The sequence below is a fragment of the Enoplosus armatus genome, chromosome 11, assembly GCF_043641665.1.
Source record: "Enoplosus armatus isolate fEnoArm2 chromosome 11, fEnoArm2.hap1, whole genome shotgun sequence".
Lineage (NCBI taxonomy): Eukaryota > Metazoa > Chordata > Actinopteri > Centrarchiformes > Enoplosidae > Enoplosus > Enoplosus armatus.
Genome location: NC_092190.1, coordinates 2,704,547 through 2,719,903, shown reverse-complemented (window position 1 = coordinate 2,719,903; position 15,357 = coordinate 2,704,547). Strand labels below are relative to the sequence as shown.

Genomic DNA, 15,357 nt, shown 5'->3' with positions numbered 1-15,357 from the left:
CACTTTGGCTCTCTTTCATACAGCCTGGAGCGATTGTCCCCATTTCTTCCCAAACTGCGCCCACGTGTGCAAACTACGTGCTATATTCAGTAAAAGAGAAGAAACCGTCATTAAGGGACGTTGACGCGTTTGCGTTTAAAGATGGAGGATGTAGATGCTAACTAAACGGGTATTAAGGACATGTTAGTGCACCTACAGTTACTCACTCAGGTCATAGTATTTTTGTGTTATTAGAATATTATAAAATCGCAAGCATTGCCCATTATGGGGAAAAATGAAGGTATATTAATGTATGTATGTGTAGAGCATAAGTCAACAATACCTGTAGCTACACTGCTTCTCCACGAGCTCAACCTTTCCAGCATGTTGGATCTATTGCCACACCCCAGTCATTCATTTCACAGCAGGTGTTTTCGAAAGGAAATATTATGCTCTGACGTCAGTGACAGCTGTGTGGCCACAACATGAAAGTGCAGCAGCAAATCGTCTGCGCTGATTTATTGCCGACTTGTCCTTCCTAATTTCGTCAGTACAACCGAAGTGGCTGAATCGCAGATGTGTCAAATATTTGGTCAGTTTGCAGGACTGTTGCCTGAATGTAAATATATTTTTGAATGGATTCACCTGTATGTATATTTTTGCATGATAGTAAGATTATTTTTCATAAATCTACCTTGCCTTGCTCCTTTTTTTTTTTTTTTAGCATTTAGCATGAAGCACAGGCTTCATTAGCTTCCACTCTTCCCAGCTAAACTTCGAGTTTTCAGATTGAGAAATACTTAACATACAATAACAACAACAACAACTGCTGCGTGTGTCCTCAGCGCAGCATTTTAATTTGTTATAGGACGTTAAGGGAAGATGGACTCGATAAAAATAGATACTGTTAAAGTGCTGTTACATATTGGAGAATATTACCGTAAAAAGTTTTCAAAATGCTGGGATGTGTCGCTGTGATTACACTGTAGAATGCCTTACTGCTGGTGCTTACTTTGAAAATGTACCCTTTGGTTTGAACACATGCACCTCTATGCAGTTACTATATGAAGAGCATAATATAGATTGTTTAAAAAAAAAAAATAAATGAATAAAAACCACGTTCACCTCCTGTTTATTGTTGTGGATGTTTTGATTCTGCCTTTACATTTGTGTGACAGGAGGAAATAGTGCACTTTTTACTCCACTACACTCGTTTTCCACTATAGAAAACATGCAGTTATTATTAAAGTTATAAACAACTCTCACGGTTCGTACAGCTTTTTAGTCAGTAGTAGAGTGAAATTCAAGCACAAGTACTTTCAAGGTCACTAAACCAAAAATGTCCAAACTCAAAGCCTTTTATCAGAATTCCTTTATATCCACAGCATTCAGTGTATATTGTCACTTTGTTTGTTTTGCCAGCTGTTCATATTAACTTTGATTGTATGTTTTTTTTTTTTACATTTTTCAAAGAGTATATTCAAATTCAAGCATATTCCTAACCTTGAAAACATAACGGTTATAATTAAGCATTTCCAAAACTTTCAAGACTTTGTACCAACACTGAACTCTACAATGCATAAAACAGTTCAAATGTGATCCACATTGACCAACTGCAATCATAAAATGCAGCTTGAAAATGGATACATCAATAATAATCACATATATAATAACATATATGCAAAATATAATAATACGCCACTCACAGGGGCCTTTTTTTTTGCTACTTTTGATACTGAAGTATATTTTGCTGATAATAGTAGTATTTTTATAGTGCGACATTGCCACTTGCACTTAAATAAAGGATCTGAATACTTCTCCCACCACTGCTCTGTCTGGATTCATCCATAAGGCAGAAATAAGTCATGAGTTGGCAGGTCCTCGCCAGGTGGGGGCAAGCTGGTGGAGCTGGCATGTGTAATTATGGTGCGAGAGCTGGAGCGGGTGGTGGGCACTGGACCCAGCCAGTAGAGAAGTGGGGTCAATGGACGTTTACCATGCCCGGCCATTATGCCGTAATCCTTCCTCGCTTTTCTGGAAAAACTGAATAGCACTAGAATCACTGACTCAATTTTTGGATCTCATTTTCATGACAAAGCGATTGTTCCCCTTTCCCCTCCGCTGTTGCTGTTTATAAACGTGGGAAAGCGGGGATATAAAAGGGACTGGTGAGGGGCCAGTGCAACATCGAGACCTCAGGGGGGAACCACCACTACCATCACCAAGGCTATCCCACACATCACATCCAAGATGGGCAGGGTGAGTCGGGACAAAGGGGGACTGGCATTGACAGTCCGGAGACACTGTGGCATGTAGGTTAAGTATGAATGTGCGAGTTTAAGCGGTGGACGAGGATGTACAGTATTGAGCTCTACAGGTTTGGTTTTCAGGCGAGGCGAGTTGGAAACTCTGTTGACAGGACTGGCCTGACTTTGCATTGCTAGGTATTGATGGTTTTAGTCAGCTGGAGGTCAAAGCTGCACTGGATGAAATGTGTTGTCCCCCCCAGATCGTCTTCTACGAGGACAAGAACTTCCAGGGCCGCCGCTATGAGTGCGACAGCGACTGCTCGGATTTCCACTCCTACCTGAGCCGCTGCAACTCCATCCGGGTGGAGAGTGGGGCCTGGGTGGTGTTCGAGAGGCCCAACTACATGGGCTACCAGTATGTCCTGACCAGGGGGGAGTACCCAGAGTACCAGCGCTGGATGGGCCTCAACGACCGCCTCAGCTCCTGCAAGATGGTCCACTTTGTAAGTCAGCCATCGCTGTGATCTGATCTGCTGCTGAGATCTGACCTCTTTTATTGAATTTGCCGAACGCTGCGTGCGGATCTCTTAATTAACCGCTACCCTGTCCAAATTTGACTCCTAGTAGGATTTTTTTTTTCCTCGGCTGTGAAGCAGGGGGGGGAGGGGGGGTCTGACTTTGTGGGTTATGAACTTGAGGTTCATGACTCAGGCAGTTAGGTGAACTGATAACAGCCGCAGTGAGATCAGGGGGGTGTCAAACAAACTGGGCACATCAGAGAGGGCATGCTGTGGCGTTGATGCTACCAGTGGCTGCAGGGCTTTGTCGATTGGAGACCAATACTTTGGGTCTATTTGTATGATCAGGCTTCGGTGCAGTCGACCCACAGCCTCCAGGCAGATTCAGGGATCCCACTTTCATACAACAACAAAAAAAAAATCAATCTAGTTAGTGCAAGCTGCATGTGTACAGTTTGAGCTATTTATAACGGCATGAAACAGTGAGCCTACAGAAGTCAAACACTGAGGGGAAGTCAGTTATCCGATTGACGCGGTCGATCACGCCAGACTAGTCCGCCATGATGCTCGTGTTATTGTTAAGAGCCTAATTATACACGCAGTGCTACAAAACATCTTTTCCTTTCGTTAGACGCAAATCTCATCTCCCTATATACCCCCCCTTCCCCTTTTCTCTTACCCCATATCCCCTCCCTATTCTTTCCCAACCCCCTGCACTAACTGCCACCTCCACCCTTCATCCACCACTCTCCACCTATCTTCCATTTTAACCCCCCTGTCACCTACTCCCATACCTCTACCATCTCCCTCGCGTCCTCCCGTCACCTTCCAGACCAGCGGGACCCTGTACAAGATGCAGCTCTATGAGAAGGCAGACTTCGGGGGCCAGGCCTTCGAGGCCACAGAGGACTGTCCCTCACTTCTGGAGAAGTTCCGCTGGAGGGAGGTCAACTCCTGTAAGGTCTTCGACGGCTGGTGGGTTTTCTACGAGCACCCCAACTACCGTGGACGCCAGTACTTCCTGGAGAAGGGGGAATACCGCAAGCCTGGCGACTGGGGTGCTGTCAGTCCTACGGTCCAGTCCTTCAGGCGCTTCACTGAATGATTCCGCCTCCATCCAAAAACGATAAAAGAAAACAACTTACCACGTTGATATTTGACTATTTTGTGATTTTGAACTGAGGTCTCACAAATAAAAACCTGTCCAATAAGCAGACTGAGGACGTTTGTTTGGGTTTTCCATACACGAGTTGTTTAATGTCTTTTGAACCTGTTGCGCCCTTGTCTACTTAGACATCCACACTTCAGGCCTCAATAACACTTCACGTCTGGAGCTTTTAAGGCTAAAACTGTCCCAAATAACTCAACTTTATCCATTTCATCCTGTCTGAGATGTCTGACGGGTGGAGTTTGGATTGCAGAACTCTATAGAAACGCTTGAGGCTATTTCATCCCAGCGCAGGTCTGAGGTCCACAGTGATAGGCTGAAGGTTGAAGTGAGTCCCAAAGGAGAAGCAGTTCCCTCCCCCACCCATCAGGAGCAGCTCTGGTTCTTCCGGGTCCGTCAGCTCAGAGCAGAACGAGTGGAGCATCAGAGGCCGGGGCACCGAGGTCTGCGGGCGGCAGAACACACAGTGATTTCTTATTCAGTGTCTTGTCTAATCGATCCATCCAGAGGCTACGTGATCAATGAAAATGCAATGTTGACAATTGACTTCATAAGTAGCACACATGCTTCTTTTCACAGCACAGGCCTTTACAACCTGCGGCGGATGCATCAATACAGCGAGTGCCACATATTGCTGTGAAGTCTGTGTCTAAACGTGAACTGACCGTGTCCAGGATGAACTCCACACTGCTGCACGTGGTGAGGTTGATCATGACAACACCTGGTACTCCGTCGGAATGCAGCCAAACTCCACCAACTACAACCAGCTTTTCACCAATCACGTGGGCAGAATGAGAGTACCTAAACCAAAACAAACAATTGAATTTCTTTTTGCCCTTTAGTGGGTGGTTTTCTGAAGTAGAGACTTCAGGGACATGGTCTTAAGAGTTATGTTTTGACACAACAGACCTGGGAACAGGAGGGGGCTCCACGTCTATTCTTTCCCAGAAGAAGCCTCTCTCAGTTGGCCTTAACACCACTGTGTCCCCCAGTGGCACTCCCCTTCTGTCTAGTCCCCCAAACAACACCACACCTCCCTGATAGGTACATGCTGAGTGGGAATGGCGGGCCTCTGGTACAGTGCCCTCTACTGGAATCTGTAAATAATACATACACACAAACACACACACACACACACACACACAAACATGTTACCAAAAGGTAAAAAGAAGAATTTCACAGTCGACATGTTCATAGTTCAGACGTCTCACTTAGGAATGAGGCCCAATGTAAGTTAAAGTGGAGAGAGACAAGACAATCTCAGTGCTACAAGTGTGTGTGTGTGTGCAATTAAAAACATGGATGGGGACTAAGCAAACCTCGGTCCAGTGCTGCTGGTCTAGACACAGGAAGTGTCCGTCACCCAGGACTGCTTCTGATTCATTCTTTCCACCAAACACAAACAGGAAGTCTCTGCCTACAGACAAAAAAAAAAAGAAAAGTCTTTATTGTTCAATAAGTAAGTAGGGATGAAAGAAAGAAATCACATGAGACTTCCTGTTTTATCTCACCTTTGTGACCGACCACAGTAGCAGTGTGCCTCCACCTTGGCGGTGGTGAATCACCCCCACAGACCATCTGCTCTCCGCAAAGTTTCACTGTGTCTCGGCCCTCTGAGTCGAGAGGACCAGGTGGACCGCCAGGGTCCAGGTTTACTCTGAAAAGGCCTCTGATTGGGTTGAGTGGAGACGAGCGACCGCCGTACACCACAATACCTCCTCCAGGACGAGAGGTAACGGTGTGGTAGAGTCGAACGCCTGCAAGGAGGCAACGCAACAACTCAACTGTTCACACCGGAAGCTAAACTGGTCTCACTTTACTTGCACGATTTGATAATTCAACAAGAAAAATAATCGATACGGCGATAGCAGCTAGCTTTTCTGAACAGATGTCTTGGTCAGTGCTAGTTACAACCACTTTTTAAGGATCAATTAAACTATAACTGTCTGCATATTCTGTCTAAATGTAGTGTAAGAGCAAAAACTACTACAGAAGCAGAAAGACCTCTCACCCAAATCTACAGATGGTTCCACGCTGACAGATCTCCAGCCTTCCTGGCCCCTCAGGAGGATCCTAGTCGCTGCCCCCCTGCCTCCTTTGCCAGAGCCTCCTGTCAGCAGGACCTGCCCTGGGCTCACCAAGGTGGAAGCCATCCCCAGCCCCTCCACACAAACTGGTATGGTCCGCACACTGAGGGTTGTGGAGCTCCAAGATGAGCAAATGGATGGCACTGGAGAAGCTGAGGCAAAACAAACAAACAAACAAACAAACATCAGAAACACACAAACGTCACAACCTCAGCCACGAAACGTGTGTAGACTTTGTAAACAAGGTGTCTTAAAGACTTGTTCGTTGGTGCTACCTGGAGCACGCGGGAGTAAAGCCTGCACCAACGAAGGGCCTCGAGATGCAGTAAGGATGAAGTAGTGGGAACACTTCTGGTGCCACTCCTGAAGGTAGACAGATATAGAGCCAATATTTATACTAGGAAGTATGATTTTATAAAGGGTAGGACAGAGAGGCGGCCACAACTCCACAGAGTAAGAATATATAAACACATTTAAACGGATAACCTCATATTCATCAAAAGGCTCCAGCCCCTCCACCCTGCGTCTCTCCTCCCCAGGGACCAGCCCAAGGTAGAAGTCATTCATATCCAGACACACACATTGCTCCCAGCCCTGAACACACACAAAAAAAACACCACATATTTCTGAATGTAACCAACCATCAAGGAAATAAGAAATAAAACACCTCTGTTGCAGATAGCACTTCATTCAAAGTCAATTACACAAGATGTAGTAAATAAAATATATATTGTCTGTACACTGGCCTTGTCCAGGAACCTGTGTCTCTGTGCGGCAGTGTCTGGGTATTGTCGAAGTGCGTGCAGAGTTGAATTTAGTTTCAGGAAATGATCTTGCATGATCCGACCGAAGGGATCACGCGGATGCATCTGCTCATACATAACGAAGAGCGACTGTGGCAAGAGCTTTGCCGCCCAACTAATGACAGCATCGGACCTGGAAGACACACGACATATAACCACTACAAACAGACATTCACATTAGAGCCGTACGATTGTACCAAAGACCAAACTACAGCAGCTTATTTAGCATGTATGCATATAAAAGGATGATGTGGGCCCCTAAATAGACCGCATTGCAGTCCTTACCATTGTGTTTCCATGTAGGTAAGCACCACTTCAGACAGAATTAAGGTGGGGGCAGCCCAGTCCAGACCAGCTGCACCCAGAGCTTCTTCCACCTGGGACTCCTCTCTAACATCCACCCCTAGCAGATGGTACCGACCACTAGACACATATAAAGGTCCTGAAGACACACAGGCAGAAAAACGGTTATGAAATCTAACATTATACTCTTATACGATGTGCAATTTTTTTCCAGACTTGTGAAGGAGTTGACAAACCTGTGAGCGAAGGTAAATGGGAGTCTAACGTCCCCCTCAGTGTAACATCAGCACTGATCAGGGCTGCCTTGCGCCGTGCGACATCAGGAAAATCGACCTCAAACACAACAGTCCTGTCAAGAGCTTCATCTGCGTGTAGGCGGAAGTACGTAGAGTCGAACCCTGCGCCCAGTGACAAAATCTAAAAAAAAAAGATAGCAAGCGAAGTGAAAGATAACGACAGAGTGAGTGAACCCCCCCCCCCCCCCCCCCCCACACAAATGATGGCATATAAAATACACAACCCTTCATAATGCTGACTTTTTAAACAAAATAGTGTTGGACAATATACTGTTAACCTGCCTGTCTCTTGGGGCAGTCTCCAGTGATGTGTAGGAACCTCCTCACACAGTGGTCCACGGCTCTCCAGCGCACATAGTAGCCCCTAAAACAAGAAAATACACCTAAGACTCTCATTTGCACAACAGATCAGTATTTTGTGCGTTCAGTATACTACTGCATGCAATTTGAAGACATACTTTTGAGCTCTAAGAAACTGTGACGGACATGTTTCACTTTCAAATCTGTCAATCAATCCATAATGAAAATTATTGTTAGTGTGGTTCCAGCCCTAATCCCAATGTCTACCCTCAATGCCCTGTACAGGAATTGACAGGAATCCTGATTTAATTGCAGTTTAGTGTCATTATTATCACTTAATACTCTTTTTATTACCTTGTACTACATATACATACAAGATATGATGCTTTACACATCTTGTACCCTCTATATCTGCAGTTATTGTACAGCTATGTCTCCGGCACTCTTCCCTTGCACATGACAGCACATTCCATCCTTCCTTCCAAGTGTGTGGCGGTTCTGTCACTGCATAAATGATCTCCATATATTTCACCACCACTGTCAACCAAGGCCAGCTCCTGCACATGTATTTTGTGCTCAACAAAGTGACTGTGACCTTGATCACTGAGTCCCGTGCACAACTGAGTATAACAAGACGAAGATCCCTGCTGACCTGTTGATGAGCGGGGCCCTCCTCGCCACTTTGCACACAAAGTGTTGGAGGAAGACGTCCCGGAAGTAGCCCTGCGCTGCGGCCGACACCTTGCTCACCACACTGCTGTCGTTGGTTCCCTGTACCTGGCTCAAGCAATCAAAAACACAGTCATCATAACTTTAAATGCCTTGATTCGTTTACATTTTTTTTCCAGTGGTGGAAGAAATGCTCACACTCCTTTGCTTAAGTAAAAGTGGCAAAAATCACACTAAAAACAAGCCATTACAAGTAAAAGTCCGTAAAAGACTGTGGGGGCCCTGAGCAGCTCCTTTAGCAGCAGACTGTTACACCCACGGTGTAAGAAGGAGCGCTACCGCAGGTCGTTCATGCCTACAGCTATAAGACTGTTTAACAGCACATAAACCTGCACAATTTGTACATACTTTATATTTTCCGTGAATATATTTATTTTTGTCCCCCATATTTTTTTTTATATCTGTATTTATTATTTGTATATTGTTTTACTTTTTAAAAAAATACTTCTAATTCTTATTGACACAGTGCTTGTCTGCTGTGTGCTTCTGCACCTTTCTGTCTTTGCTGCTGTGACTATAAATTTCCCCGCTGTGGGATTAATAAAGTCTAAGTCTAAAAGGTATGTAGTTATCTTAGGCAGGCTCCTGTGACTGTTATACTGGTATACATTAAGTTACTGGATTACTTATGTATTAATATGTAAGTAGCATTGTTATGTTGTAGTAGGCTGAGCTCAAACAAGTATTTCATACACTGTTGGGTAGATTCATCTTTGACAATGCTTCATAATGTATAAGGCCATCATGTTTTGTGTGTGAAATCTTCATTTGACAGTCAAATAAATGTAGAGGAGTAAAAAGTAGAAGCATTCCCCTTTGAATTGTAGTAGAATATAAGTATACAGTGGCATGCAATGGGGGATACTAAAGCACATCAAAAACACAGTATTTAGTTACAATCCACCACTGACTTTTATATACTTTACATATCAGGCTTTGTTGGCTGCAGTGACAGAATAAGTTCGACTTACCGCCGTGTCCCTCCCCTGCTTCTGCTTCTTTCTGTTTGTCGTTGGCATAGTGTCAGTGAACTCCTACACACACTGTACAGAGGAATAAATAAGCGGTGACAGGAGGGTTGCCGGTACTGCGAGCGGTCCACTGATCAAAATAACTCAAACTTCCGTCATGTGGCACAGACTTCCGGGTGCCTTCCTTTCTGCGTTCTTGCGCCCCCCTGCGGCCCGGAGGCCGCGGTGGTAAAGCGCTAGGTCATTTAAATGCCGTTCAAAACCGCATTCGGATTATTAATTGCGGTGGCAATATGGATGACTGGGCCTTTCTTATGGTAATTATTCATTCTTCGGCTACATACGTTCGCAAATTCAGTCAACATTTGTAAAACGTGAAATGTGAACAGTCACTGAAGGAATGGCAAATGCGGTTCTTCTTCTCTTTCTCAGCATTGACAATGCGGCACTCAGTGCGCCTGCGCCAATTTACAGGAAGCGTTAACATTTGCTTTAACCAGCTGATAGCCAAATTGTCAACAGTGAAGCCTGCGATACCCGCGCCGCTGAAACGACAGAATATACGGTGAATATTTTTATGTTTTCCTCTCAGCAGCCATATGTTACTCACGCGAACAGGTAGTATTGGTGTGTTTGATTGGGCGTCGAAATATAAAGCTTGGATTCAGTTTTGTCTCGTCTGACCCGAGTGGACGGAGCGGTGTCCCGTTAGCACATAACGCAAGATAAGGGCTTTCGATCTGATAACATACTGTGGGAGGAACCTTAACGATGACACTGACGGAGTGCAGAAATGTCCTCTGTCCAAGTGCTTCAATCTGACGTTCGGGTTTGTTTCAAATGAACAATTTGCTGCAGTGATGGATGTTCAGCATTGTTGTCTAAGAGGGGGGGGCAGCAACGCGAGGCGCAGCATCCCTGTTAAGCTCAAGTTTCACTGCATGATAATGGGACACAGCTTGCAATATTTTAACGTGGCTCTGCTTCACTGAGCAGAGACGACATGCAGGGGGGGGGGGTTAGGTAAATTCAATGCAGCTGCTGCGGGGCAAACTTCTTGCTATTTCTTGGTTTCATGCCACGGAGATCTCCACCCTTCATTATTAAACCCTAATCTTTAGACTTCTCGAGACTGGGTGCACTGGGAGAGGCGTTTGGTGCCATGAGAAAGAAAGTGTGTGTGAGGCAAGGTGAGATGTGGGCACAGTAGACATTCAGGGCTGGGGAATGTAAAACATGGCAGTTGCAATGCAAACTTTCGCTTTTCCCTGAATTCAGATATCCACCCCTCCTTTGTAAAACCCTGATCTACAAGTCCCTACTTGTAGATTCCCTACAAGTCTGTTGCCTTGAGAAATAAAGAAAAGTGTATATGGGGTAAGGCATGATGTAATCTTGCACCAAAACAAAACCTTTCACCTCTTCATTCAGGCAAAACAAAGAGTGAAGAGAGGTCAAGACACTGTCAGCGAGACCTGACTACACTCTGTTTGGAGGGCAGTGCGAGTGGCTGACATCCCAGAAGCGCCTGTATCCACCCCAGGTAGGAGGCCCAGCCCCCCTGCCGTCTCCTACAAGGGCCGGTATGAGCTCCAGAGGGAGTGGAGGCCGCTCCAACGGCACACTACCGCAAACCAAGATCTGCCAGTTCAAGCTGGTGCTCCTGGGTGACATGGCTGTGGGCAAGTCCAGCCTGGTGCTGCGTTTCGTTAAGGGACAATTCGACGAGTTCCAGGAGACCACCATAGGAGGTGAAGACTGGGAGATGTGGACTGTGTGTGTGAATGTAGGGGGAGAAGGTGGTTAAAATGGTGTGGCAAAGAGGTGAGTGATGGTAGGTTTCTAACACCTGGTAACCTGTCCTTTCCCCCGTTTCCATCCAGCTGCTTTCCTGGCTCAGTCGGTGTGTCTAGATGATACCACAGTGAAGTTTGAGATCTGGGACACTGCGGGACAAGAGCGATACCACAGCCTGGCTCCTATGTACTACCGTGGCGCTCAGGCTGCTATCGTTGTCTTTGACATCACCAAACCGGTATAGTAATAACAGATTCGTACAGTACAGTCGCTTTTATTTTCATCCTGCTGCCCGCAGAAGTGTTTGTCAGACATTCATGGTTTATTTAACTCGGCTAAAACTGTCAGATAAGCGCAGGTGTTATTTTACTCGACTGTGACACAGCCTTTAAGGCCTATCTGATATTAATATTAATATTATAGCAGTATTCTGCCCAGCTCTATGCTCCCCTAACTGATGAATGAATTCTCTATCGATGTATTTATTCATGCACAGCTTCCATGACCGCTTTTGCCTGGTATTTACATGTGTGTCGGTGGTCTGTCTGGCCTCGGTGCTGTGTTTGTGCAGGACACCTTTGAGAGAGCCAAGGCCTGGGTGAAGGAGCTGCAGAGGCAGGCCAGTCCTAACATTGTTATTGCCCTGGCCGGGAACAAGGCTGACCTGGCAGAGAGGAGACTAGTAGAGTATGAGGTAACACACTCTAACTGCTACTGTCTGCTTTTTTTTTTTGTAGATAGACATTTTAGTTCTTTTCCCCTTCAGGCATTTTTGTAGTGTTTGTCGTTTCAGTTTTTTCAAATGGCTGCTCATGTTGTGTTTGTATTTGTTTGTGTGACGTATGGAATAGGAAGCCCAGACGTACGCTGAAGACACTGGCTTGCTCTTTATGGAGACCTCTGCCAAGACAGCCATGAACGTCAATGAGCTCTTCCTGGCCATTGGTGAGTGTCCTTTCAGGAGTCATCACCCACGCTTATGAGGTTATGTGTTCGGTCCAGGTTGTTTGTTCGTTAGTTAGCGCATGTCAAGAGCCTGCTCACAGACTTCAATGAAATTAATTTGGTGGGAAGTTAAAGCCATGGGCCAATGGACACATGGTTATATTTTTGATATACATCCAAGAATGTTTTGAAAGCATTACCAGACACATGTATCCCATGATTGCTCATCCACTATGTGGATTTCGGTGGAGGTCCAGATTCAGGATTTATTCAAAAGATTTCTGAACAATGTGACTCTCTCCACGGCCCCTTATTGATATCTGATAAATTACTGAAGTTATCTGAATAACAAAAACAAGTCTGGGGCAGGTATCCACGATCATCTGTCACTTTTTTTGGTGTGGATCTAAATTCCGATGTGGCTGCAGGGATTTAATCATTCTTAACAATATCAAGATATTAGAACGTTTCTCTTGAATCCATCCTAAATAAAAGATGTGATTTTGGATATACATGCGCTCTGAGTACCTTCTAGTTAGAAAGTGGAGCCTGTTGTTGACTTTGATATTTGTCTTCTTAATGTAGCAAAAAAGATGCCAAAAACAGACACCCAAAACCCTACACATGCAGCGCGACATCGGGGAGTCAATCTCCAGGACCCAGATGCCCACTCTACCCGAGCCTGCTGTGGTGGGAACTAGGCCTCCACAACTCCCACCAGTATTTCACCATCCACACCACCACAGCCCTTCCACCATCCTGTCTCCTTCAACCAACTTACAGGGGGTGGGCCTGATGTGGGGTAACCCAGTATCCACTCACCCCCTTACCCTCCATTCATCCTCCTGTCCAAGCAGACGGAAATTCAGAGACAGAAAATCAAAAGGAGAGAATAAGAGGAAAGGAAGAGCAAGCAGAGATGGAGGAGGAAGACGCAGTTTCACATCTGTGTCTCTCGACCAACAACTGAGATTCTGCATTTGGAATTTACGAGAGGAAGCAAAGTGAAGAGGAGGAGGAAAATAAAGAATGTGGAAGACAGTGGCGAGCCTGTTGTAGTATTTAGCACTAATTGTGAGTTTTCTTTTGTTTTCATTCTGCCTTGCATCATTCAGCCCGATCGCGGAAAAAAAAAATGCACAAAATGAGCAGCACACGCTGGCGAGCGGCCAAGACAGGAAAGGAGAAAAAAAAACAAAAAAAAACAGTCAAGACATGACATAAAGAAGCCAAATGGTAAGGTTGTGGCTGCTTTCTTCTTCCCCTTTGTCAGAGCTTGCGCCTGCTTGCTTTGCCGCCTCCTCGTCATGAATCAGTCAAATCCTGCTGTGAATAACGCCACATATTGTACCCCTGGAATGATCCCATAATTCATAATCCCTCTCTGTCCTGCCTGACCTTCCCCGGTGTCACTGGCACTGTCCGGGCCCACGTTAGATAAGACCCGCAGCACAGTTTGCCCAACACAAGTCACTTTGTACGTATTTATTGTCCTGTGTTTTGACTTCTCTTGACTGCTGGTAGTGATCCTCCGGTGTCTCTGAGGCACTGCTTCCACACACATTTCTCCTCCTTTTATCCAGATAGAAACTCATTGTGTGAGGCAAACATTTAAACTTCTACAAAGTTCTGATTTAATGGGATGTTTTTTTTCTTTACCAGACTGAAGCTTTTACATTGTGTTTCTCATAGATAACATTCGGTCTAACAGACTTGCTTGTTTAAAGATGGCTGAAGTGCAGTGTTGGGAGTATTTTGGGTTTCATTGCCTTGCTTGAGTGCTCATAAAGAAACATTTGAAGTACCACAGGCTGTCGCTCTTTACAGCAACAATATAGACTTGATTTGGAGTGTATGTAGTCACACGACTTTAATATTGCTATGTATGAGCAGGAAACTGTTAGCTCTAACTAATTATACGTCTGTAGCAGAAAACATATCCTTCAAACCCAAAGAAAGTAGTGTTGCATCAAATACAAGACTTAATAAATCCCTGTTTTGAATAAATAGCTTAATCTCATTTCTCAGTTATTACAGTGAGTGATGGAGCTACTTGTAATAGCAGGAAATGTAGTAGTCCATCTATTATTGGCATCACATAAATGACATATTGGGGGCCGGTGTGTCCTTGTAGAACTGTTCAGGACAGAATGAAAGGCAGGAAGACTTGTAATAAACCTGTGCCACCTTCTTTAAGAGCAAATCTGCCCATCTTGTGTTTAATGTGTCCCTCATCTGTCCCTTATCCTAATGCTAAGGTGGTGAACATGAAATCTGAGTGACCTTAAATGGTTTTATTGATTTGATTCATTTAACTTAATATGATGCTCTAAAAACAGAGTTGTGTGCTTGATTGCTGTCCAAGAAAATGAGGAAAGAATTGATGAAAACACACACACAAAAAAAAAAAAAACAGAAGTGCCTATTCCCAGTTTTCTTTTTATGTGAATCATGTTTGGGGCTTTCTTTTTAAGTGTGTGCTTCGTAGGCAAAGTGCAGGAAAACCACTTCCCTGACATCGGCTTGAACAATAAACCAATAACTCGGCACCGTCATTAGGCTATATACTGTATTGGCTCTTTGTATGGATGTAAAGAGATCTTGTTGAATACACTGTATGTTATATGTTATTGTTTTTAATTTTAATGAAAGTGTATGTTGATTTTAGCAGAGCACACCTGTGAACCTGGAATGGATCATTTAAAAAAAAACTCCTATCAAAGACTCCTATCAATGTTATAAATCTGTTTGATTGAAACAAATGATTGGTGTCCGGGAAAATACTTTGCTCTGCTTTTTATTTTCAGATTCACAACCATGCATATTAAGGCATTTTGATAAAAATATGGTGAACTAAAGACTCTCAAAATAAGATTGGCATTTGAACGTACAATGCCATTTTCAATCAGTATTCAAATAAAAGCTAAAATGATTCGTTCTTCCGAGGACACTAACAGCTCATCATTCACTTATTCATTCTGCAGCGATCACAAGTAGGTTCAGTGTTCGGTGCAATTAAGAGGACGAAGGTAATTACAACAAGGTGTGGTTTCTCATCAGTACCTTGAGTATGTATAGTGTTCAATAAAGCTGTGAACGCCGCTGTGAGTGCAGAATGCTGATTGCTTTTCTTTCACTTGCCTCGAGCCTCGGATAAGTGAAACAAAAGACATTATAACATTAACTAGTTTTATTAGTTCCTTTTGAGAATT

At 44.4% G+C, this 15,357-nt stretch overlaps 3 protein-coding genes across 4 annotated transcripts; 2 read left to right on the top strand and 1 right to left on the bottom strand.

Moving 5' to 3' along the window:
• Positions 1–2,229: 2,229 nt before the first annotated feature.
• crygs2 (crystallin, gamma S2) lies at positions 2,230–3,851 on the top strand. 2 transcript variants are annotated; one of them, XM_070914396.1, is made up of 3 exons: positions 2,230–2,238; positions 2,489–2,722; positions 3,579–3,851. In XM_070914396.1, the coding sequence occupies exons 1-3, from the start codon at positions 2,230–2,232 to the stop codon at positions 3,849–3,851; spliced, it is 516 nt and encodes a 171-aa protein (XP_070770497.1). The 2 variants fall into 2 exon arrangements, with proteins under 2 accessions (XP_070770497.1, XP_070770496.1); XM_070914395.1 differs by having other exon boundaries at positions 2,489–2,731.
• Positions 3,852–4,104: 253 nt separating this feature from the next.
• Positions 4,105–9,515, bottom strand: lcmt2 (leucine carboxyl methyltransferase 2). The gene is made up of 14 exons (XM_070915246.1): positions 9,404–9,515; positions 8,356–8,480; positions 7,686–7,767; positions 7,344–7,524; positions 7,090–7,246; positions 6,748–6,937; positions 6,488–6,595; positions 6,277–6,364; positions 5,926–6,153; positions 5,426–5,671; positions 5,234–5,331; positions 4,824–5,011; positions 4,580–4,715; positions 4,105–4,359 (listed from the first exon to the last, which is right to left on the bottom strand). Exons 1-14 carry the CDS (start codon positions 9,449–9,451, stop codon positions 4,195–4,197), a joined length of 2,040 nt encoding a protein of 679 aa, XP_070771347.1. The 5' UTR covers positions 9,452–9,515; the 3' UTR covers positions 4,105–4,194.
• Positions 9,516–9,900: 385 nt separating this feature from the next.
• Positions 9,901–15,253, top strand: rab5b (RAB5B, member RAS oncogene family). The gene is made up of 6 exons (XM_070914383.1): positions 9,901–9,968; positions 10,835–11,154; positions 11,287–11,438; positions 11,772–11,894; positions 12,052–12,145; positions 12,731–15,253. The coding sequence occupies exons 2-6, from the start codon at positions 10,989–10,991 to the stop codon at positions 12,844–12,846; spliced, it is 651 nt and encodes a 216-aa protein (XP_070770484.1). The 5' UTR covers positions 9,901–9,968; positions 10,835–10,988; the 3' UTR covers positions 12,847–15,253.
• The last annotated feature ends 104 nt before the right edge of the window (positions 15,254–15,357 follow it).